The sequence below is a fragment of the Mesoplodon densirostris genome, chromosome 8, assembly GCF_025265405.1.
Source record: "Mesoplodon densirostris isolate mMesDen1 chromosome 8, mMesDen1 primary haplotype, whole genome shotgun sequence".
Lineage (NCBI taxonomy): Eukaryota > Metazoa > Chordata > Mammalia > Artiodactyla > Ziphiidae > Mesoplodon > Mesoplodon densirostris.
The window spans coordinates 97,123,034-97,146,958 of NC_082668.1; the positions used below are offsets into that span (position 1 = coordinate 97,123,034).

General features: G+C 34.8%; 1 protein-coding gene across 3 annotated transcripts in view; it reads right to left on the bottom strand.

The window, feature by feature from the left end:
• The window catches only part of SESTD1 (SEC14 and spectrin domain containing 1), a 153,440-nt gene that overhangs the window by 91,920 nt on the left and 37,595 nt on the right, over positions 1 to 23,925 (bottom strand). For all 3 annotated transcript variants that reach the window (XM_060106080.1, XM_060106079.1, XM_060106078.1), the window contains 2 exons: positions 5,233 to 5,324; positions 2,045 to 2,153 (listed from right to left, as the gene is read on the bottom strand). In XM_060106080.1, coding sequence (XP_059962063.1) covers positions 2,045 to 2,153; positions 5,233 to 5,287 — 164 coding nt within the window. In that variant the 5' untranslated portion in view covers positions 5,288 to 5,324. The remainder of the gene's footprint in view (positions 1 to 2,044; positions 2,154 to 5,232; positions 5,325 to 23,925) is intronic.

The window sequence follows — 23,925 nt, forward strand, 5'->3', positions numbered from 1 at the left end:
AGGCTGCATGAGTGAAACTGGTCATTTAGCCTACAGTGTGAACATCCTGGCAGGCTGAGTGTGATTCTAGTATATACAAGCGTGCTTTTCTTATCACAAACCTAACCACAAGCCAACTGTGTCTTCCAGAACTCAGCCTCAATGACTGACATGTTCCAATGCTGGAAGAAAATCTAGCATGTTCATGGAAAAATAGTTCATAAGTGTCTAATTCTTCCTTAGGCATTTTTCAAGGGTAATTTTTTTTTTTTTTTTTTTTTGTGGTACGCGGGCCTCTCACTTCTGTGGCCTCTCCCATTGCAGAGCACAGGCTCTGGACACACAGGCTCAGCAGCCATGGCTCCCGGGCCCAGCCGCTCCGCGGCATGTGGGATCCTCCCAGACCGGGGCACGAACTCGTGTCCCCTGCATCGGCAGGCGGACTCTCAACCACTGCGCCACCAGGGAAGCCCCAAGGGTAATTTTTGACTCTCAGTAATTTTTGCATTACATTCTAACTTCAGGACCTCACCCCACATAAGATGCAACTACACTGTACTCTATTCATTTGAAGTATGAGGAGCTCTGGATTGGTGTCAGGAACTGCAGATTCTAATCCCAGGTCTACTGCTAATTAGCTGTGTGATCTTGGGCAAGTAACTAACTTCCGAGTCTCAATTCCCTCAACTGTAAAATAAGGCAGTTGATTCAGATGGTCTCTAAGTTCCCTGAACACTTTTAACCATCTAAGAATCCATGAATATTTTTTCATAATTTGTTAGCTATATGTTTAGCTAGTGTCATTTACCTAAAAAGCAGTTCGTTATCTAATGATGAATAATACAGATTGGCAATCAGCAGCTCAGAGAATTAGCAAGGTTATTCAGTACTAATACACTGTGAAGTCTGATAACTTTCTTTTCCAGAAAGTAAAAAGCCTGAAAATTTTCACTTTAAGACCTCTATTTTCCCAATATTGAAAAAACATTCAGCAACAGAATCATTATATTATATACCAATATTGGAAGCAGATGTGATTAAAGTCAGTTGTTCTAAAACATAATTTTAACCTTGTATTCTTCAAGGTGGTTTAAAATGAAATAATCTATTATGTCAATAATGCAAATATCAGAAAAGGATACAAAGAATTGTTTGCTCTGACTAAAATGTTTAAAATTCACTATTTCGAGCTTAAGAGCATTATGTAAAAGATAGTTTTGTTCCTTTTACCACCTCTATATTTTACAAACACACACACAAAAATCTGCCCTCATTCTTGCACTTTGCTGCAGGGTTTGCAAATGTGACTGCATATTAGAATTATCTGGGAAGCTTAAAGAATTTTTTAAAAATTGGATGAGCAGTCCTCCCAAAAACAATTGAATCAGACTCTCTGGAGGTGGACCCACAATCATTAAAATTTTGGAAAAAAATCTCCAGATGATTTTAATGTACAGTCAGACTTCAGCCCCCAAATATCACATATGGGAAAGGAAGTTGGGGAGGGGGTTTTTCTGTTCTTGTTGTTGAAATGATGGGTAGGCTCAAGCAAATACAAAGGTTTAAGTTTTGTCTTCACCAAAGAAATATACAAATTAAAAATCCAATGATCTTTGGATTAAAATATAAACATTTTTTGCATTTTTTAAAAACAAAAATATGTTTTAAACTCCAAATAGCTTTCACTCAATATATTAAAACATACAGATGTATTTATATCTATTTAGTGAAATAGCTACATAAATACAAGAGCTTTCTACTGAATTCACTTTTCTAAGTTTTCTCAAATTACGTGGTATATAGACAGATGGTCAATCTTTGCATTCCTTAAAAGTTGACAGTATATACATTTTAGAAATCGGTATCATTTAGTGCATCAAGAATATAAAATGTCTTTATTTTATCTGCTGTGGCGTCATATATTATTGATTCTTGTGTTTTCAATTATAATTTCACTGCTAATAAAAGCAGATAAGATAGCAAAGTATACTTTAACAATAGCAGGAATCATTCGTAAGTAAATGAAAACATACTGAAATTTAAGAAAAGACACCTTTAGAGTCACCTTGGAATGCTGAGTAGGTAGTCTAAGGTGACACTCAGCTCATCCATATTTGTCTGTTCCAGGCATAATGGAATTGTCAGAATGAGGCCACTTCGTCTGTCCTTTCCTCCTATTAAAGAAAAAAATATATAAATTTAACATGTAAGAGATATTAAAGCACTAAATGAATTAAATATATTTGCATCCAATGTTACTACAACAATTACAAGTTTCAGACATCAGTAAAAAACAATCTAATGGCTGTTTATTTTATATATTATAAATGTTTACAGTAGTACAGCAAAATTATACAAAGTTTAGAAAAAATAAGAGGAAAAAAATTCACCAATGAAATATTCACTTCAACATAGCAATTCTCATTGTTTAATTTCTTCCATTTAGTCTGCTTCTGATTGTAATCAATTCATCTAACACCTATTGTGTGCCTAGCACAGTAAGCATTTGCAAGTAAAATAACAAATTTCTTATCAACCTAGGAAGAAAAACTTTAAGTCCTAAGAAATAACAGTATGAAATATGACAGATAATTTGCTAGGCTGTGTTGTACAAAATATATAAAATATTATAAAAATGGATTTAGAAAATGGAGAAAATGATAAGAGATGTAATAAATGTAAAAAACTTCATAGAAAAGTTAAAACTCAAGAAAAATGAATAGAATTTATAAATCAAGTCAAAAGAGCATTCCGTGATGAGGAATGATCTGAGTTAACTCACAAAGGTCAGACAGGCATTCTTTGCTCACGAGGCAATAAAGGGAAAGCCCTGTCCAGCTGAGAAGAGTGCACGGGCCCTGGATATAGAAGTCTGAAAGCCAGGAAGTGGAATGCACTTACATTTCATGGATGTTCAAGTTCTCTTCGATTTTCCATAAGCATTAAAATATTACTACTTTTATACACACACAGCTTCTTTGAAAGCTTCCCACATGATTGATTTTCACACTGAAGTCCATCTTTTGATCCAACCAACATTTATGGCAATTTTAGAAACTTAAAAGCCAGCAAACACTAAAGCAAACAATTTTATATGATCTCTATCACTAAAAACTTAAAGGACTGAATTGAAAAAAAAATGATTCCTATGAATAACATGGATGCAATTCACAAGGTACCAACCACAAATGATCTTTTATCAGATTAACCATGTAAATTACTGATAGTCAACCACTTTGTTTAATCTCAATAAATGGTAATTTCAAATGGTTCAACTTAATCGATAATCAATAGTGACTTCAACTGCAAATGTTGTTTTGTTTAGAATACAGGTTTGTTTTTTTTTTAATAGACTGCAACCATGGTTTTCAAACTGTATCCGCTGAATGATTTTGTTGGTTTGAGAAGTTTTTCTCTATTATTAAAAAAGTTTGAAAATTACTGGTTGAAATAATTAACGGTCAAGAGCAAGTCAAGAGGAATTGGGTTCAGAGAAGTCTCATTTTCTCCTCAAAAATCGCTAAGCCCTGCATTAAACCAAACTGCAAAAAGGTTCATATCTGAACTGCAGCACTCTGACCCACTGTGAAATTGTCTGCAGAGCACAGGTCTAACATACAGGATTACATTTAACCTCATGCCCTCAGCTTTCACTAAGGAACAATAAAATAATCACCAGTGTAGATGCAAAAGAAGGCAGATGTCAAGAAGAAAAAGACTTTCAAGATAGGTATGGTAACCAGGGTCAAATGCTGCACAGAGACAAGTAAAATAAGAATGCAAAAATGTCTCTGATAAAGATTTTTTTAAAATAGTAATATCCACTCTTGGCAACAGTATGGGCAAACTGGCTTTTTTTTTTAATTGAAGTATAGTTGATTTACAGTGCTTCAGATGTACAGCAAAGTGATTCAGTTATACACATACATATATATCTATTCTCTTTCAGATTCTTTTCCATTATAGGTTATTACAAAATATTGAATATAGTTCCCTGTGCTATACAGTAGGTCCTTGTTGTTTATATATTTCATATTTAGTAGTGTTTATCTGTTAATCCTAAATTCCAAATTTATCCCTCCCCTCTTTCCCTTTTGGTAACCATAAGTTTGTTTTCTATGTCTGTGGGCCTATTTCTATTTTCAAACATGCATTTTCATACACTGGTGGGAGAAACAACAATTGACACAATATTCTTATAGGGCAATCTGACAAAACCTTTACATGTAAATGTAAATTCTCTTTAATACTTCCAGTTGTAGGAATTTATACTGCTGGACTTGTACAAAATGCACAAACTGTGAATAAGAACGTTTCCTACAATACCATTCATATCATAAAAAAACAGAGAGAAAACGTTAAGTGTCAACTGGTAAGGGAAGAAGTTTTTTTAAAAAAGAAAACACATATTAAATAAAGAACTAATATTACTGGTGGAATTCAATATCTTATTTTCTCCTTTATAATGTACACTAGAAAAACATGCCAATTTACAGAGAGATACAATATACACTGAAAGGGACATTAGTAGCCTAAATATCAAGACAATTCTGATAGGACAATTCTGATAGGATGAGAGAGAAAAAGCAAGATAATATAACTTAAATAATCATCAATAGGTGGGTCACAGTACCTATCCTAAAGCATGTGCAAATTTACTCAATGGTCCAAAATTCCAGAAAATTGCTATACCCAGCGTCACCACTGCTTTCACACTAGTAACATATCTTGAAGCTTCTCTTTGACTCTTCTTAGTCAATGCAGACTTTGGGTTAATAATGGAAGGTAAATTCAAGCCTTATAACCAAATTCGAGCAGTAAAATGTGAAAACCATGTAATGTATATTTCATAACTCCCCCTCACAGGAAGATGGAAGACAAAAGCTAGGATGGGATAACACAAAAATGAATTACTCTATATTTCAGAAACAATACTTTAGATGCTGGTTAGTCAATTATTCTCAGCCTGTATTAATTATTTCATTTTTATATGAGAAGTGAGATGTCATGACATCTACCTTGTAGAGGTCATTTAATCAAATTACAGAACAGAATAAAAACTGGCTGCCAAGCACCAACAGTGACAGAGTTGGCTTGCACCGCTATCCATTCTGAGTAAAAGGTATCTCAGAAATACCTTTAAAACAAAACCTTCAGAGAAAAATGAAATGCCCTTCTGCCAAACTTATCAAAGAAAAAAAGATTAAACAAATTTATACATCAAACACTTCCAATTTTAAGAAGAAAACATACCTGAAAGGAAGGCTAGTTTTTTCTTCAGAATGGGTAATATTACTGAGGCCTCCATTTTACTCCAGTAAACTTCCTTCAGTAAATTTTCCTTTCTGAAAACACAGAAAGTTAAATGACAACTACACGATAATAATTACTCTATGAAATATATACAGGCATACCTCATTTTATTATACTTCACTATACTGTGTTGTTTACAAATTGAAGGCTTGTGGCAACCCTGCATTGAGCAAGTCTACTGCTCATTTTTCCACCAGCATTTGCTCATTTCATGTTTCTGCATCACATTTTGGTAATTCTTGCAATATTTCAAACTTTCTATTATTATATTTGTTATGGTGGTCTGTGATCAGTTATCCTTGATGTTACCACTGCAAAAAGGTTACAACCCACTGAAGGCTCAGATGATGGTTAGCATTTTTTAGCAATAAAATATTTTTAATTTAAGGTATGTACATTGTTTTTTTAGACATAATGTTATTGCACACTTAACAGACTACAGTATTACATAAACATAACTTTTATTTGTACTGGGAAACCAAAAAATTCATGTGACTTGCTTTATTGCAGTATTTACTGTGGTAGTCTGCAACTGCGCCAGCAGTATCTCTGAGGTATGCCTATACTTAATGGCTTTCGCAGGGTTTCTCAATCTCAGAATTACAGACATTTTGAGTCAGATTATTTATTTTTTTCTGTAAGGAGTTGTCCCATGCCTTGTAGAATATTTAGCAGCATCCCTGGCCTCTACCCACTAGAATTACTAATACCATTCCCCCTTCCCAGTTGTGACAACCAAATGTCTCTAGACACTGCCAAATATCCTCTGGCAGGCAAAAATCACAGCTAGTTGAGAATCCCTGGCTTAACTGTTTTTCGGAGCAATGCTCTTGAGCTAGAATAGTGCCTGGTACATAGCAGTAACTCAATAAATTATTTTTGAATAAAGGAATGAATCAATTAATCAAACTTGCAATATTCTATTACTCTCCTTATTATTTATGCAGCTTAATTCCAAATATCTGATTCTTTCAGGTCCACTATTAAATGGCTTTCTCTCACTTCTCATATTTTTGCTTCCCCATAACACATGATAACTCACCTTATCCTCATGTTTACCTCAAGTTATTTCCCAATACACTATTTCAATTTTTGTCCTCACTGTTAACTGTCTCTATCTCTCCACATTTTATATTTTAAATTTGCCAGGGAAAAATCTGATTAACCTAGTTATCTTTTTGTACCAAGCCATAATTCACTGATCTTGGCTTAGTTTTTTAGTGTCCACTCAGGTACCCCCAGGGGTTATGGAAAATACAAAATGGGACTATTCATACAGCAAGGGCTAAGAGCAAGACAGTTTCCTTTAAATGGGAGCTTTGGCATGGCAGGCATCTGTACGCTTGGCCAGCCCAATATATCATCAAAGCAGGATTTTAAGAAAAGCAGGACCTTCAAAACAAAACAGAACAAGAAAATCAAAGGTTCAATTATATTAGCCACCTAAACTTAATTTCATGTCTGAGAGAGTATTCTCCACATCACATTTATCCCTCCTTCCCTTTTCCTACACCCGCGTACCATCCTATATAGTGACAGTTCCTTGGAGGACACTATAAAATTGCACTGCATTTAGTGAAAGTATACTCTTTCATAAACAGCCTCCTCTTTTTTTTATTGCGCTATAACTGACATAGAAAATTATATTAGTTTCAGGTGTACAGTATGATTTGATACTTGTATGTATTGTGAAATGATCACCACAATAAATCTAGTTAACATCCACTACTATAAATAGTTGCAAAAATTCTTTTCCTATGATGAGAACTGTTAAGACTTACTCTCTCAGGTCTTTCAAATATTCAATACAGTGTTATTAACTACAGTAATTAGAAAGCACACTCTCTTGAAAATAATTTTCCAGCAGAGCAGAAAATGTGACTCTATATTACTTATTCAGCAAATACTTGCTATGAACCTATCCCATTTCAAGCACTGTGCTTTCAGCTGGAGCTAAAAACTCAAGTCACAGCCTTGCCCTGAAAAAAATATAGTCTTTTGAAAAAAATCCCAGATTACTTGGAAAAAAAAAGATGTAGTCTTATTACTTGTCAGATAATGACTACACAAGCAAGACTACTTAAAGAAGTATATTATTTTACAGCTTTTGTATATACAACTAAAAAAATCACTACTATTTGTATATATCTACAAAAGAAAACATGTTGTCAAAGTAAATATGATATGTTCTCTTCAAGTTTTATCCTTGAATATTTGTTTGCAATTTGTTCATTCAGTTTTGTTCTACATCAGCCCAGGCTAACATACAATTAGTAGGAAGAATGAGGGAAAAGCTCATGTTTTACATGTTTAACCTAAAATAGTAGCACTTCATGTTTTCAGATCAGTATCTTGACCTGATGAGTTTTTTCTCCAGCACTACAAGAACCAGACAGTTCAGACTCATGGCTAGGCTCCCTTCTCTGGTGACCAGCTTGTCAAAGACCAGATGTAAAAGTCTGATAATGATGATTAAGCAAGTTAACATTTACCAAGTGTTTACTACAAGGCATACATTGTTCTAAATGATTTACTTATATTAATTTAATTTCTCCTTGCAACATTTCTATGATAACTACTATTATTAACCCCATTTTATAGAAAAGTAAAATGGGGCTGAGAGAGGTTAAATGTGGCCCAACATCTAAAAGCTAGTAAGTGGGGAAGTTAGGATTCACACCCAGGCAATCTGGTTCCAGTAATGATGTTCTCATGTCACATGATCAGCTTACCAATAAAACAGCCCTGAAAATATCCAGTGACATCTGGCCAATTGAACAAGATGGAGTTCTAGCTTTTGCATTATCGGTGCAAATGTCAACACAGTGAAAGGGGCATTACTAAGAATTATTATTAAAATAGTTTTGAACTCACAGACCCCCCGAAACCTAGTAACAAGAGAACTGCTGATCTAGGCTGTCAATGGGATGCTTCAGACAACTTCTCAACTGCCTTTGTGTCCTTCCTATTTTCTGAGCCTATTTCTCCATCCTTCTCATAAATTCTGAGTTATATACATCTTTCTAATGAACCCCTTTCTGCTTAAGTTTTAGCTAGAGCAGCCTTCTCTTTTAGTCAATGGAGAAACTTGGTACAGGAAGCAAAACTGCAATTCAGAGTTTGGTAGGTCGTATCTGCAATCACTCAGCGCCGCTGCTTCTTCTTTGTAGGTTTTTTTTTTCCCCAATCTGTTGCCATTTATTCTGAATGAAAATGTCCATCAATACACTGAGGGTTAAGCCTTGCCACAATAAAACCTAATTAACCAGTATCCAGGAAAAAAGAACCTCTGGAATTCCTAAGGCATAAGAAATGATAGCTGCAGGTAACCCTTTGAATAATATCTGTGTTATCTAAGCTTTGCAAGTCAGGTTATCAATTTTATGCCAGCAAGTGCCAAATTTTTCACCACTGTGTTCTCCACATACTTAAAGTGCAAAAGGGAGACAGTTTCAATCTCTGGTCTAGATTTACCTTGGCAAACTATAGTACCCAGAAGCAATCTTACATTTCATCACTGTCTCCGGAGACACAGATGCTCTTTCCAAACTTTCCATGACTTCACAAAACCACCTCAGCATGGCAAAATACTAATTTTTTTTAATCCAACAGCCTTTTTTTTTTAAGAACATTTTGAAAGTGATGAAAAAGTAATTTAAAGTAATGAGAAATATAGATTTTTGGCTGTGCGGGCCAATATCAAATGAATTGATGAATAAAATGTGAAGCAGTCAAGAGATGCAAGCTGTAATGTTTACTCTTTATATCTTCCTCCCTTCTACAGTCTCCTTTACATCAATCTCTTTCATTGTTATCATAAAAGAGATGGGTAATAAAAAGTAATGATTACTGTACTACTAGTTCCAATTAAATGTGGTTTTGCAAAAGTCTTTTGTTTTACATTTTTCAAGTCATTAGCACAGCCATAAGAAACAAAAATCTGCCAATTTCTAGTTATATAGTTCATAGAATAAAATAATGTACAAAACACACAAAATAAAGAGAAAATCCTTCAAAAGACAATACAACCATTCACTACCATCACCACAATAAATGTTAAATAACATGAGGTATCTGCTCATGCTCTTCTCCAGTGGGTAGATATAGATCATTATTTTTCACAAGAAGCTTATTCAACCTAAATATATCTGAGTGAATTATATTCTCAAACAAGGAATGAAGTCAGTGGCAGACATATACCTGATATGAATCAATGGAAAGTGACAAGGAAAACACATTTTTCAAAAAATGGCAGAAAATTCAACAATTCACAACATGCTTAACACAAACATGTCATATTTCATATATGGCTATTTAAAATGATCTATTTTAAGTCACAATTTATAATACATAAAAGAGGCAGAAAGCCAGACTTTATAGCAGGTGAAGTGCCTTGGAAACTGGTGAACATAAAGGAAAATGTGCAACCATGACTGCATGTTGCTTTCAGCCAAAAGCAAGAAACAGCAAAGTAAATAAACATTGTTCCTAGGTGCAAAATAAACCCTACCTAAAAACAGAATCCTACGTTAGGGATGATGAATTCTGAGAAATTCTGAAAAATGTAAGGAGACTAGGTTTCAACTGATATTTGTATCTATCTTCTAGTTTGAACATCTTTCTCAAGATCTTGAAGAGTTAAAAGAGGAAAACTGGGGTAACTAAGTAGTTAGAGACCAAGTCCTATTTATCTTTACATTTATTTACTCATTCATTCACTCATTTAACAAATCTACAATAAGCACCTACTAGATCGAGTCAAGGCAAGGCGCTGGATATATTTGGCATTCAAAAAATATCTGATTAAAAAAATCTGATTAATGAATGGATAAGTGAACGAACAAATAAACAAACATATGAGACCAACAGTAAAGTGAAACACATTCCCTAGGAAACCTAATGTTATCACAGCTACCTGACAGTCAACACCTTGTGGTGTGATCATAGACCACCTGTGCATACTTTTCCTTCAAAGCGGCTCCTCCCAGCTCCTTCTACTGGGACACTCTCCCACAGATCCAGCCGCTACGTAAATCACTAGATGCCAGAGGAAGGCAGGTCTATGATGATGGTAAGGGGGACCTCAATGGGTGCTACCAATGGGCAGCCATTAGAGGGCAGCAGAGGATGTGTTTAAGGAGCAGGAAAAGAGAACTGCAGGCCTTTTAATCAAGACTGGGCAAATTACACTTCATAAGAGACTGTAATTGATGATGTGAGTGGGTACACTGGAACTCCTCTCTCAATAAGTATAAATCAACCAGTTTATTTGGAAAATTTAGTTAGATTCTTCAAAGAGGCATTTTTAACAACCAGTGAAAACCCATTAAGATAGCCTAAGGCTAACTAAATCATCTCTAATGAGTCTACATCATGTAGACACATAATGGCAATGAACAAAATCAGAATGCATGCTCCTCAGCCCTGCATTTTCAGAAGAAATACTATAGCTGTCCTTAAATTCAGATTAGAAATACCTTCAACTATTGTGACAGAGCAAGAGCAATCCTAGATGAAAACAAACAAGCACACATCGGTACTCACTACTACCTAACTGGGCTCATCACACTATGTATCCATATATAAAATTATGCAGAAATAAACATTATTCAACGTTAGGAAAACATATCAGTAAAGCAGATCAACAGTTGAAAATATCTGTCATTTTTTTATTATTGTAGGTGCCGGCATATGATGACTAATCTGGTTTTACAATAACATTGACAGTTCTAAATGAAAGAAAACCAATCCTTTTGGACAGACTTTAAATGAAAATGATAAAATAATTATTAACTTTCATCAAAATACAGATCTATCCAAAACAGTAATTCTTCTAAATAAAATTGAAAGCTGAAATATCAAGTATTTTACAGATGCATCAGGACCTAGTTTATTCAGTGAGGGAGGGAGGAAGGAAACAGAAAGTTCTGAGGTTTCTATGAAAATATAATCTACCTTGAAAGACAAGAAAATTCTGTATTAAAGGTCCAATGGGACATGAAAAGTCCTACACTGTATTTAAACGTCAAAAATTCAAAAGCTTATGGTAATGATAGCCTACCACTTAAAAACCCTTTTCAAAAACAACATAAGCAACTACCCCTACATCACCCTCCCTGCCCTGCCCCCTCTCCACAGGAGCCAGACACCAATATCTACAAAGTCAAAGGGAAGTCAGTTCTTTAAGGATTTCCCCACCTCTCTAGCTAGTCTACCAAACCCTTAGCAGCGGCAAACTTTCATTTTTGAAGGTCCAGTTTCAAGAAGTCCTTTACTCCATGACTTTTTCAAATCTTTGGCTTTTCTTGTCTGTGTTAATTTATAGATAAATCCTCCTTCACCAAAACTGGGGCAGCAAAAGGAAAAAGGAATATTGCTTTAGAGAAGTGAATCAGGCTGATGGAATTCCAATAAGGTAAAGGTATTTCTGGCATCCCCAGCTATAGAGTACCCTATAGCTAGAGCTTCTTCACCTGCTGTCAGAGTTCTCTGAGGTGAGCTCTCTTCCTGTACGGCTTCTGCATCTGAGTATTGCACTCCACGAAGCCTGGACCGCTTCCTTCCCCAGGGCAATGGATGTGTCCACTGAGTTCCCCTGCCCGGGTACAGGTCTTCCTCCATTATCAGGGGAAGCACGTGATAACTTTACAAACTCATGGTCTTATTTCTAGATCCCAACCTCTCTTGACCTGCTGTAGGTGTCTCCTCCCTTCCTCTTTATCTCACAATTTCTCTGGGTCATCACTAAACCTGTTCTCTACTGACCTTTATCCTAGAAAGAAATGTTCCTCCTCTACACTTGGCAAAGACATACATGCCTTTCATTGAGCTAATCTCAGGCTAAATCTAATTCAGACATATAATAGTCTAACGGATTTGAACAGAAGTTCATATGTATCATCAAGTTCCTAATTCTAAATAACTGGCATACAAATTAATTTTTAGTACCAAATTGTTTATATGTTGGATACCACACATATACAAAAGAGTACTTTTGTTCAAATGAAATAATGTATATATAAAACATGAATTAAGACTTTGGCACTATTAAGTTTTTTTGTTTATATAATGAGAATATTTGGTATATACCAAACACCACACTGGAAAAAAAGTTTAAAATATAGTACAAAAGAAAGTTTAAAAAATTTAAGTTAACTAAAGAGACAGAAAACTGCTCAAAAAAATGGAATTATGGCATTACCCAAGCAGAAAGAAGCCAGTGGAACATGTGAAAGTTGTCTTCCATCAGATTAAAAGTCCATTAAAAAAGCCCATGTATATTATAATGTATTTTTGAGGTAAAACTACAAAAACAATACTGAACATACTGCAAATCCTTTAACTTGTTCAGTAACTAAAATGTCATATCACAATCACATGGAACAAAGTAATATAAGACATACGGAAAACTGTGAACCAGCACCTGTTATCCCTCAGAAGGATTGTTAGCAATACTAGATATCTTTCCCAAGCAAAGTTCTCCCCCACTGAAGACCTTTCTGCCATGGGATTCTGTTCCAAAGAGCTGTTCTCCCTGAAAGGCAGTCTGGTGCAGTGGTAAACATCATGGTCTTAGTTAGAGCCAGGGTGTGACTCTGAGGCAGCCACTTACTAGCTAGGTGGTTTGGGCAATTCCTTTACTTTCTTTTATGGGCATAATCACCGAACCCACAGGACCCAGGATTAGGTGAGCTAATGTATGTATAGTCTTTAGTATACTCCAGAATGTTAAACACTCAATAAATGGTACCTATTATTAGCAGCTAAATTTTCCTTCCTCCACCAATTACTAGCTTACTACCACTGATTCTCCACGAAGGCCACAGCCAAAGCATTCCCACTAAGGCCTTCTTGCTCCAACAAACTAAAATAAGCACAAACATATTACACATAGCTTAATATATCTTGGCATTTTTTTATGTTCCAAGAATATTATTTCATCCTCAGAACAACATATAATTATATTAATATCCCCATTTTTTCTGATGAGAAGACTGAGGCACAGAGAAATTAAATAATTTGCCCAAGGTCATACAGAAATTAATAGATTTATAACCAGGGATTTAGAACCATGGAGAGCAACTACTTCAATTTTTTCATTTTATTAATAAGGAAACTGTCTTAGTACATTTGGGCTGTTATAATAAAAATATCATAGGTTGAATGGCTTATAAACAACAGAAGTTTACTTTTCACATTTCCGTTCAGGCTGCTACAATGAAAATACCATAAAGTGGGTGTCTTATAAATAAAAGAAATTTATTTCCCACAGTTCTGGAGGCTGGGAAGTCCAAGATCAAGGCACAGGTCCACACAGGGACCCACTTCCTGGTCCTCAGAGAGCCATCTTCTACATCTGTCCTTACATGGTAGTAGGGCAAGGGAGCTCTCCGGGGTGTCTCAATACTAATCACCTCCTAAGGCCCCATCCAAACACCATCAACTGGGGATTAGTTTTCAACATATGAATTCTGGGGGGATACAAATATTCAATCTAGAGCAGAAACAGATCTACAGACATAGATTTACCCTTCTAAGGCCACAAAGCACGTGAGTACTAACATGAAACTCAGACTCCTAAAACCCTGCACAGAGCTCCTCTCCACTATATTGTCACATAATAAAATCAAAATTAAAAACACATGAATAAAAGAGAACCAATATTTCTACATATGTTAATAATTTTTTAAAACAATTATGTCCTCGTGAAAACTTACACACAAATGTTCATAGCAGTATTAGTCAAAACACTAAAGACATGGAAACAACCAAATGTCCATCAATTCTGAATGGATAAACGAAACATGGCACATCCATATAATAGAATATTACTTGGCAACAAAAAGGAATGAAATATAGATACATGGTACGACATGGATGAACCTTGAAACGTTATGCTAAGTGAAAGAAGCCAGACACAAAAAGTCACAAATTGTATGACTCCATTTATATGAAATATCCAAAAGAGGCAAATCTATAGAGACAAAGTAAATTAGTGGTTGCCTAGAGGTGGGGTAAGTATGGGGAATGACTGGTAATGGGCAGAGGATTCTTTTTTGAGGTGATGGAAATGCTGTGAAATCAAACTGTGGTGATGATGCTGTAAATCTATTTTAAAAAATCACTGAATTGTACACTTAGATTGGGTAAGTTTTATGGCTATAAATTTTACCTCAATAAAGCTAACAAAAAATAATTTAAAAAACAAAAAACAGAATTGCTCATTTTGTAAATCAGGAAAATCTGCATGAAAGTGATGAGCACTTTAAGTATTAAAAAATAAAAACTAAAGATGTGTAAGCAGTATGTTCCAGAAAGTCTGTACAATGAAGTGCATACGCTGAGCATTTTTTTTTTTTTTTTTTTTTTTTTGCGGTATGCGGGCCTCTCACTGTTGTGGCCTCCCCCGTTGCGGAGCACAGGCTCCGGACGCGCAGGCTCCGGACGCGCAGGCTCAGCGGCCATGGCTCACGAGCCCAGCCGCTCCGCGGCATATGGGATCCTCCCAGACCGGGGCACGAACCCGTATCCCCTGCATCGGCAGGCGGACTCTCAACAACTTGCGCCACCAGGGAGGCCCTACGCTGAGCATTTTATCCCCTGACTTCCACTATAATTAGAACACACTACTATTAAAGAACTTCAGCTGCAAAGACAAATTTCCTTCAACATTGTACATTCTGGATGGAGTAAGATAAGAAAAAAGATTAAATGGATTAAACAGAGGGAAGAAAGGAGAGTGTAAGCAATAATACTGATACCACTTTTATGTTCACAGTTGCCTGAACTATCACTTTAGGTAAACTGGCATTTAGATTTGCTTTTTATTTTTAACCTATATGGAGATTTATAAATAATGGTCTTATCTCAGGGTATCTCAAAGTTTTCATACCAACACACGTAAAAATATCCAAGATTTAAGTAAAGGTTAAATATTTATTGCTTTCAACAGTATCAAATGTCTTAAAACAAACTGTTTACTTTTGAGAAAAGTGTAAAATATACCTTTGAATTAAAATAATACTAAGACTTTTCGGCATTCCCTAAAACTCAAAGGCTTAGAGGATCACTGAATGCAAATCACTTTGAAACATCACCTACACTAAAAGGTGGAATGTGAAATTAGTTATCTGTACATTTCCTTATACCTCCAAATAAAATAACAACAATGACTAATATTATTGAGAATGTTCTATATACAAAGCAGTATCCTAATCACTTCATGTTCATTGCTTCATTTATAACTCACAACTATCCTATGAGGCTAGAATTACTGTTATTACCATGTAACAGCTAAGGAAACTGAGGCTAAGTGAGATGAAGAGAGGTTAACGTGCCCAAGGTCATGCAGTTAAAAAAGAAGCAAAACTGGCATTTAAACCTAAGGTTGAGTCCAAGGCTTAAGTGACATTACTTCTCATGCTCTTAACACAGTGACCTGTATTATGATATGAATAATAAAGGTCTTTAACATCTCTCAAATAGAATTGTTCATTTTTTCAGATGTAATGACAGTAAGGTTATGTTTACTAAAAAGAGTACATTATCTTTTAGTGACAGATACTTTAATATTTACAAACAAAATATGTCTGGGATCTGCATCAATAATGAGGAGGGGGAACATACATGAAATAGGATTGGTCACACTGACAACTGTTGAAAGTAGACAGATGATGGGTGAACAGTGGTTCATTTTACTACTCTCTCTGCTCTTGTATGTCTGAAAATGTCCATGATTAAATTAAGAAAACTGAGTCTGTAAACATACCAATACTGTAAAAGAGGAAGCTACAATCCTTTACTTTTTTTACATTTAGCAATATTTTATTTCAAAATCAAGAAAAAACAGGAAACAGACCACATACAATTTTTTTTAATATTCACATATTCACCAACATATCCCAAAGCTCTTTATGTAGAAAGATCTGAGTATTTGGTCCCCACGTAAAATTGCTGAGGAGGAGGAGACCAATTCTGACACACAAAATAACCAGAAGATAAAAAGAAGCAGATAGGCAGGCAGAATCCCTGCTTTCACCGCTGTGTTGGCACTGGAGACTTTTGTTTCCTGTCCCTTTAGTTTTTTCTCACTTTGTAACTGGAGTCATTTTCTCAGCAGTCTCCCTCTCACTTTCATACTCTTTTATATATCACTATATCATACTCTTTTATAAGAAATTAAATTACTAAGAAAAGCAAAAGCTTATGTCCACAACAGGCATTCACTGTGATGTAGTGGTTGGTCAGAAGACAGGAAGATCTCTTAGGTGGAAGACTCAATTAATACCATACTGTTTGACTCAGAAAAGAAAGAGAGTCCAAAGGTTTTGCATTAACACATATTAACACTTAAGAGCATGTTCCAATTTAATAACAATTTGTTTTACCTATACAGTCAACAGAGCCAAAAAAGTTATTTCTGAAATCTTAAGTAGGTGTTAGCTCAGTCATTTGAATGCATCCACTTGTTTGCCCAGGACAAAGCCTGGCACATGACCAATGCACAATAAATATTCATTGAATAAAATCCCTTCTCACAATCCTGCCAGCTTTCTCGTTTAAGTGCCACTGGGCAGAATAATTAGGAAGAAGGAGAAGAAGAAAGGGAAAAACAATCAGATAATTTTAAATTTGACAAAGCACTATGAAAAGAGCATGCATTTACTCTGAGGAGAATATTAAATTACATAGTTCAGGGACCTTTATTGAAACATCTTGGGACCTGGCCCATCGGGATCATGAATGAAGAGAGGCATTTTATAAAGCCTTCTTTATGCTGAGCCAACTCTAAATTTTGGCTTTTAGAAATGGCTTATTTAACTTTACTACATTTATAGCCTAAGTGAGTTTTCATTATCTATTTTCAACACTTGGAAAAAGTCACTATTTAAATGAACACTTTTTTCATTTTCTGAAATTGCACCTTCACTTTTATTACAGCATTCACCATCAGCCCCTCCTCCACCTCACTTTCTCATTTTAATATCTATAAATACTTTCCAGTTCCTAGTTCTTTCTTGCAATATTTAGACGGCTCCTGATCCTAGCACCCACAGTCTCACTTGTCAGGTCATCTGATCTGTAGAATCCACAAAACAACCACAGAGGAAACTTTGGGATTCCTCTGGACAGCCAAAAAGAAGCTTTTGACAGCAAGTATTTTGAATAATTGAAGCAATATCATGTCTGCCATCAACTAGTCCTATATTTTGGAAGGGAGACTATGGCAACAGCAATTAGAAAGAATACTACTTTTTTATTGGAACACACTACATACAAAATCAAATTTTTTAAAGTGAGAAACTGTTTACTTTACAGAAAAATGATTTAAGTTTAAAAGGGCTTTCTTGAAGTGGCCCCTGCTTCTAGTACAAAGCATACCAGTTAGGTAGGAGGCAACAAAGCAACACTTCCCATTTTTAATGACTTCTGTACTGTTTGTGGAAGCCCTGAAAATAAGCAGAGGCAGAAGGGTATCATAATTAAGAACTAGAGTCAGACTGACCTGGGGTCAAATCCTAACTCTGCCCCTTATCAGCTGTGTGACCTTAAGCAGGTTGCTTTACCTCTCACCCTGGTTTTAGTACCTAAGAGGGCCCAGCTGCCATTCTGTGTAGGGTGAAATCCCAGCTTTCAATAAATCCCATTTTAGCTTAAGCTCATTACACTGGCTTCAATGCTTAAAATTAAAGGGACTAAAAATAAGACAATCATCCTTCCTGAACTCCATCCTTAAGATCCTCCCCGCTCCCAGGAATGTTCCTTGATATTGATATCTATCAACCAACCACTGAAGCAAATTAAGAGGCACACAATCCTTTCACCTACCAAAGGTAGGTACTCTGCTACAGGAGGTACTCTGCTACAGTAACGGAGGAGGGTACTCTTAAATTAGTATTCTCATAAGTCCCTAAAACATCAGCCTTGCTCACATAAATGCAGAGGCATGAGCAATTTTCATCTCTATAAAACTACTACAAAATTAAATCAGAACAATTACACTGATGAAAAATACCCCCCAAATCGATAACAAAGCAGAAAACGTTAATAAACATTCCAAACTCAATTGTATCTCCTTAAATACAAATTTGGTATATGAAAAAACACGTTGGATCACAAACTTAAAAATGAAAAACAGAACGAACAAAAGCTAACAGAACTGAAAAAAAAGAGGTGAATGAAAAAGATAAAATTCTATCAGAATTGAAGACCAAATTGCAAGGTGCTCAAGAAAAAATTCAAATAAAAACTTAATAAAAGACACTGAAGAAAATAGTAAAAGAACCAAGAGGATGAAAATGAGATAGTGAAGTAAAAATAGAAAGTTTCTGAAACGGAAGATAGACAAAGAAGATATAATTATGTGTAACTAGAGTCCCCATAGAAGAAAAACAAAACATTAGAATATTTAAAACTACAATCCAAAAAAAGCTTTTCAGAAACAAAAGGCCCAATAATACATATTAAAAGGATCCAGTAGGTAGAAGGGAAAACTGACCTGCTACAATAAACTCTAAGACATATCCTAATGAAACTATTAGACTTTAAAAATAAAAGGGAAAATAAAACCAAGCAAAAGGGTCAAATAACTTATAAGGGCAAGAAAATTAAGACTGGCAACAGATTTCTCAAAAGTGACATAAAAAGCGAGGGCACACTGTAAGCAAGGAAAAAAAGTGTGAACCAAGCTGTCCTTCCAGTATCAAGGCTATAGAAAAACAACTTTACATATGCAACTTAGGGAAAATTGTGCCCACAAGCTCTTCTTAAGGAATCTAATAAAAGTTGAGATATATCTACCAGTAGGTGACTGAGAAACCTCAGCAAAAGACTGATGGTGAGGATTTAACACATTTAACTGTAGAACTAAGAGCAAAACAAAGTTGCAGTTAAGTTTGAAGAGAAAGTAGACATAATTCAACTAAAAACATGGGAGGTGAGAGAAAAAGATCCCAAAATAAACTCATTGATTGTTCAAATAGCAATAGGTAAGAATCAAAGCACACCATTAAAAACTAAAATAAAGGATAGTAGAAAGTTAAACAAGAAAACAAGGAAGAGGGCATTTTAAAAAGGCATAAGTACACAAGTAGCTACTATAACAAAAACAAAAAACAATTAACTCCAAAATACCCAAAGAAAATTTTTAAAGGGAAGTGCAAAGAAAGCACATCACAAAGAAACAAAGAAAAATATAACATAATGCATATAGTAGTATATATATAACATAAAATGACAAAACTGAGATTGAGCTCAACAGTCATTAACAGAAAATGATTTTTTAATACAGCTTATAAAAAAAGACCTAATTAAATGTTGTATGCAAGAGATAACCTAAGAAAGGAGGGGCAAGATAGGGGTAGGGGATTAAGAGGTACAAACTACTATGTATAAGATAAGCTACATAGCACAGGGAGATCAGCTCGGTGGTTTGTGACCACCTAGAGGGGTGGGATAGGGAGGGTGGGAGGGAGAGAGATGCAAGAGGGAAGATGTATGGGAACATATGTATATGTATAACAGATTCACTTTGTTATAAAGCAGAAACTAACACACCACTGTAAAGCAATTATACTCCAATAAAGATGTTAAAAAAAAAAAAGCTACAAGGACATACTGTACAACACAGGGAATATAGCCAATATTTTATAACAACTAAAAATGGAATATAACCTTTAAAAATTGTGAACCACTATGTTGTACACCTGAAACATATAATATTGTACATCAACTATACCTCAATTAAAAAAAAGATAACCTAAAACAAGGTAAATCAAAAAGACTAAAAATTAAAGAGATAGGTAAAAGTATATCTAAGCAAATAAAAACAGTAAACAAAAAGCAGGAGTAGTGATCCTGATACACAAGAATTCAAGTCAAAAAAGCATTAAATGTGACAAAGAGAAGCAACATTTAATGTTAACAGCCATATTACACAATGAAGATATAATACTTAAGAATACTTATGCTTCAAATACCACAGCAATTACCTTTAAAGGCAAAAACTACAAGGGATGCAAAAAGACTCAGAAAAACAACTTTAGTAATATGTAAGACTAACACACACTCATGAACTTAACTGAGAATATAAACAACTTACATAACATAAAAAGGTAAATCTTATATATCAAACTTTATACCCCAATAATAAAAACTCCTCCTCAAGTGGACCTGAATACTGACCAAAAATATGGCGGTGGAGAGGGATCATATGTAGGTCTTAAAGAAAGCAACAGTATATTTCATGAAGTAGAAATAATGCAAAGGCTGATCACAAGTCTAATAAAATTAGACATCACTAACAGAATCAAAAATAAAAGGGCATTCTACTCCGAAGTTTTTAAATTGTCTACTATTAAACAACTTGACTTACACAAGTAAGTATAAACCAAAATTACAGATTTTCTAAAAAATGATACATTTAATGCAGTGAAAAGAGGAAAATCTGTACACTTGAAAATTTATATCAATAATAAAAATAAATTCCTAATTCAAAAAGAACAAAATAAACAAAGGAAAACACAAGCATGGAAATAATAAAGATTAAAAAAGAAATTAATGAGGTAGAGAATTTCTAAAAATGTATCTAATTCACAAATCAAAATCTTAGACTTTTTTAAATTAAGAAAACAGACAAGGTTAATCCAGAAAAAACAAAAGGAGAAAACATAAATATACAAAATAAGGGGGAAGATACACTTTCAACAATATAAAAACAAATATTACGCAAGATTATTCATTGCAGTATTACCTGTTATTGAAAAATACAATTAGAAATAACGTGAATGTCCAAAGTGTAAGAACAGTTGAATAAACAGTTGGTATAGCCACACAGTGGAGCACTATACAGCTCTAAAAATGAACGGAGATCCCTATGAAATAATATAGATATCCAGTACACATAGACAAGTGGAAAAAAGCAACGTGCAAAAGAATGCTTTCAGTGTGCTACTTTTTGTGTAGTAAAAAAGAGGAAAGAAGAATATATATATGTACATGCTCATCTTGTGTAAAGAGAAACAAAAGATAAAAGAGAAACTTAGATAATTGCCTATGGGAAGTAGGAGAGAATGGATGGAAAGGATGGGGGACTGGAAAAGGAGTAGAAAACATGGGAGGGATAACTAACATTTCTCTTTCTGTATAGTTCTAAATTTTGGAACTATAGGAATGTTAAAATAACATTTGTCAAAAATAACAAAATTAATGATGAGAGAAAAAAAAAGAACCCTAAAAGAGAAATCAAACAGAAAGAAATGTCTCTAATGGCATTTCAAATGACAAACACAATTACAATTACACTAAAGAGGAAAGGGGGAGGGGAGAACTAACCCAAGTAACATTTGAACACAGTATTTTTAATAATACCCTCAGAATATAAACAAACACATGACATTGTAAAGCAACTATACCCCAATTAAGAAAAAAAAAAAAAGGAAACTAAATAAACACTGAATTCCAATAAATGTTTTGTTTTGTTTTTCACAGTGTTAAAGATTAGCAATTCTGAATTACTTTCTGTGTATTCTAGGGTTGAGCAAATAAATAAGTAAACTGTGGATAATGGGAGCCAGAGTTCTCATGGTCAAAGAAGAGAGTTACAAATATGTAAAGTGGGGAGGGAGGCTACAATGAGCCCTATAAAGATGGCTGAAGAAAAGTAATATGCACTCATAGTTTTCACTTAATATAGGTGTGTGTGTATCCCCTAGCTCCGCCCACTGAGCAGGCTCTGATGCTTGATTTTATGTGTCAGTTGGCCCAGAGTGACCAGATGTTTGATTAAACATGATTCTGAATGTTTCTGCAAGGATGTTTTTAGATATGATTATAACATAATCATATGTAACATATATACATATAACATAATCATATGGAGGGCAGCTTGCCCTCCGTATCATGGGTGGGCCTCATCCAAACAGATGAAGTCCTGAACAGAACAAAGAGACTGACCTGACCCTCCCCAAATGTGAAAGAATTCTCCAAGTAGACTGCCTTCAGACTTAATCTGCAATATCGGCTCTTCTTGCCTGATGGCCTTGGAACATTGGTTCAATGGACCATCAAACATTAGTTCTCCCTGGGTCTCTAGACTGCCAGCTCACCCTGTAGATTAGACTTGCCAGTCTAATCACATGAGCCAATTCCTTACAATAAATCTCCTTATACATACTTCCTATTGGTTCGTTTCTCTGGAAAATCCTAACTGATACAAGGTTCTAAAAATCAATGACCTCTCAGTAGCAACGAGCACAGTGCCTAGATCTTGATTTCTAAATACTACTGCCACTAAAATGAATCAGGGCTCCTTGAAAAAATGGCAGATTCCAACACTGGGTAGGGAAAGTACAAAAGAACTCTGAAACACCTTGTTGCCAGAACAGAAGGAAGTGCTCAAAGATTTATGAGTACGTGTCAAAAGTACACAATGATTCAGGTAAAAATGATTATTGTGTGTTAAAACTATTAGGCAAAATTTTAGGAGAAACAGGATATTTGCAGAGTTTCAAAGTATTTCCCCAAAAGACACCTATTAATTACAAAGGGAAAAAAAGTAATTTTATAGTGGAAAAACCTGGAGGACACTACCATACCAGGTGATAAGAATTTCCATCACCAGTAACGAAACAGTAGTATGGACCTTCAGATATGATACACTGATACACTTTCGTAGTATTCCAGCCAAAAATGCATAACCTAAATCTAATCAGCAGGAAACACCAGACAGACCCAAATGGTGGAATATTTCTACAAAATAATTAAACTGTAGTCTTCAAAAATTTTTTTTCAAGAAACACAAAGACCAAGGAAGTGTTCCAGATTAAAGGAGATTAAAGAGATACAGCAATTAAAAGTAACAAATGATCCTAGACTGAACCCTATACCCAGAAAAAAAATTTTTTTTCTCTTTTACTCAAAGGGACATTAGGAAATTCAGCAAAATTTTAATTAAGCTGATTTAGTGTTCTATCAATGTTAATTTCCCAATTTTGATGACTGTACTGTGGTTATATAAGAAAATATCCTTGTTTTTTGGAACGTGTAAACTGAAGGATTTAGGAGCAAAGGACAATAATTTAGCAAATTACTCTCAAATGGTTCAGAAAAAAATATTTATTTATTGTTTTATGAAGAGGGACTGTGGTAAAAAGTTAACATTTGGGGAATCTGGGGTGAAGAAGAGTATAGGGGAATTCTCTGAATTATCTCTGCAACTTTTCTGTAAGTCTGAAATTATTTCAATATTTTTAAATTAGGTAAAATTACAGTAGTATCTGATAATAAGCTTTCCTACATTATTCCCCTACAATATTTGTGCACCCACACACACATATTATAAAAACCAAAGCCAAAAACCTAAGAGAGGTTTTTCTTTTCCTATACCCTCTATACAAATGGCTACATAACCTGCTGACTCTATCTTCTTCTCTTCAACAGCACTATTGATTCAATTACTGTATAATTGCTAAACGATTTCCTGACTCCAGACTCTCCACTTTCACACACTTGCAAAATTAACCACCTCACTACTCCACTTTAAAACCTTTAATGGTCTCCATGGCAACCCTTTTACAAGACTTAAGTCTTCTCCAGATCATGCCCTTTCCGCTCTACTTCATGCCCTTCTCATCA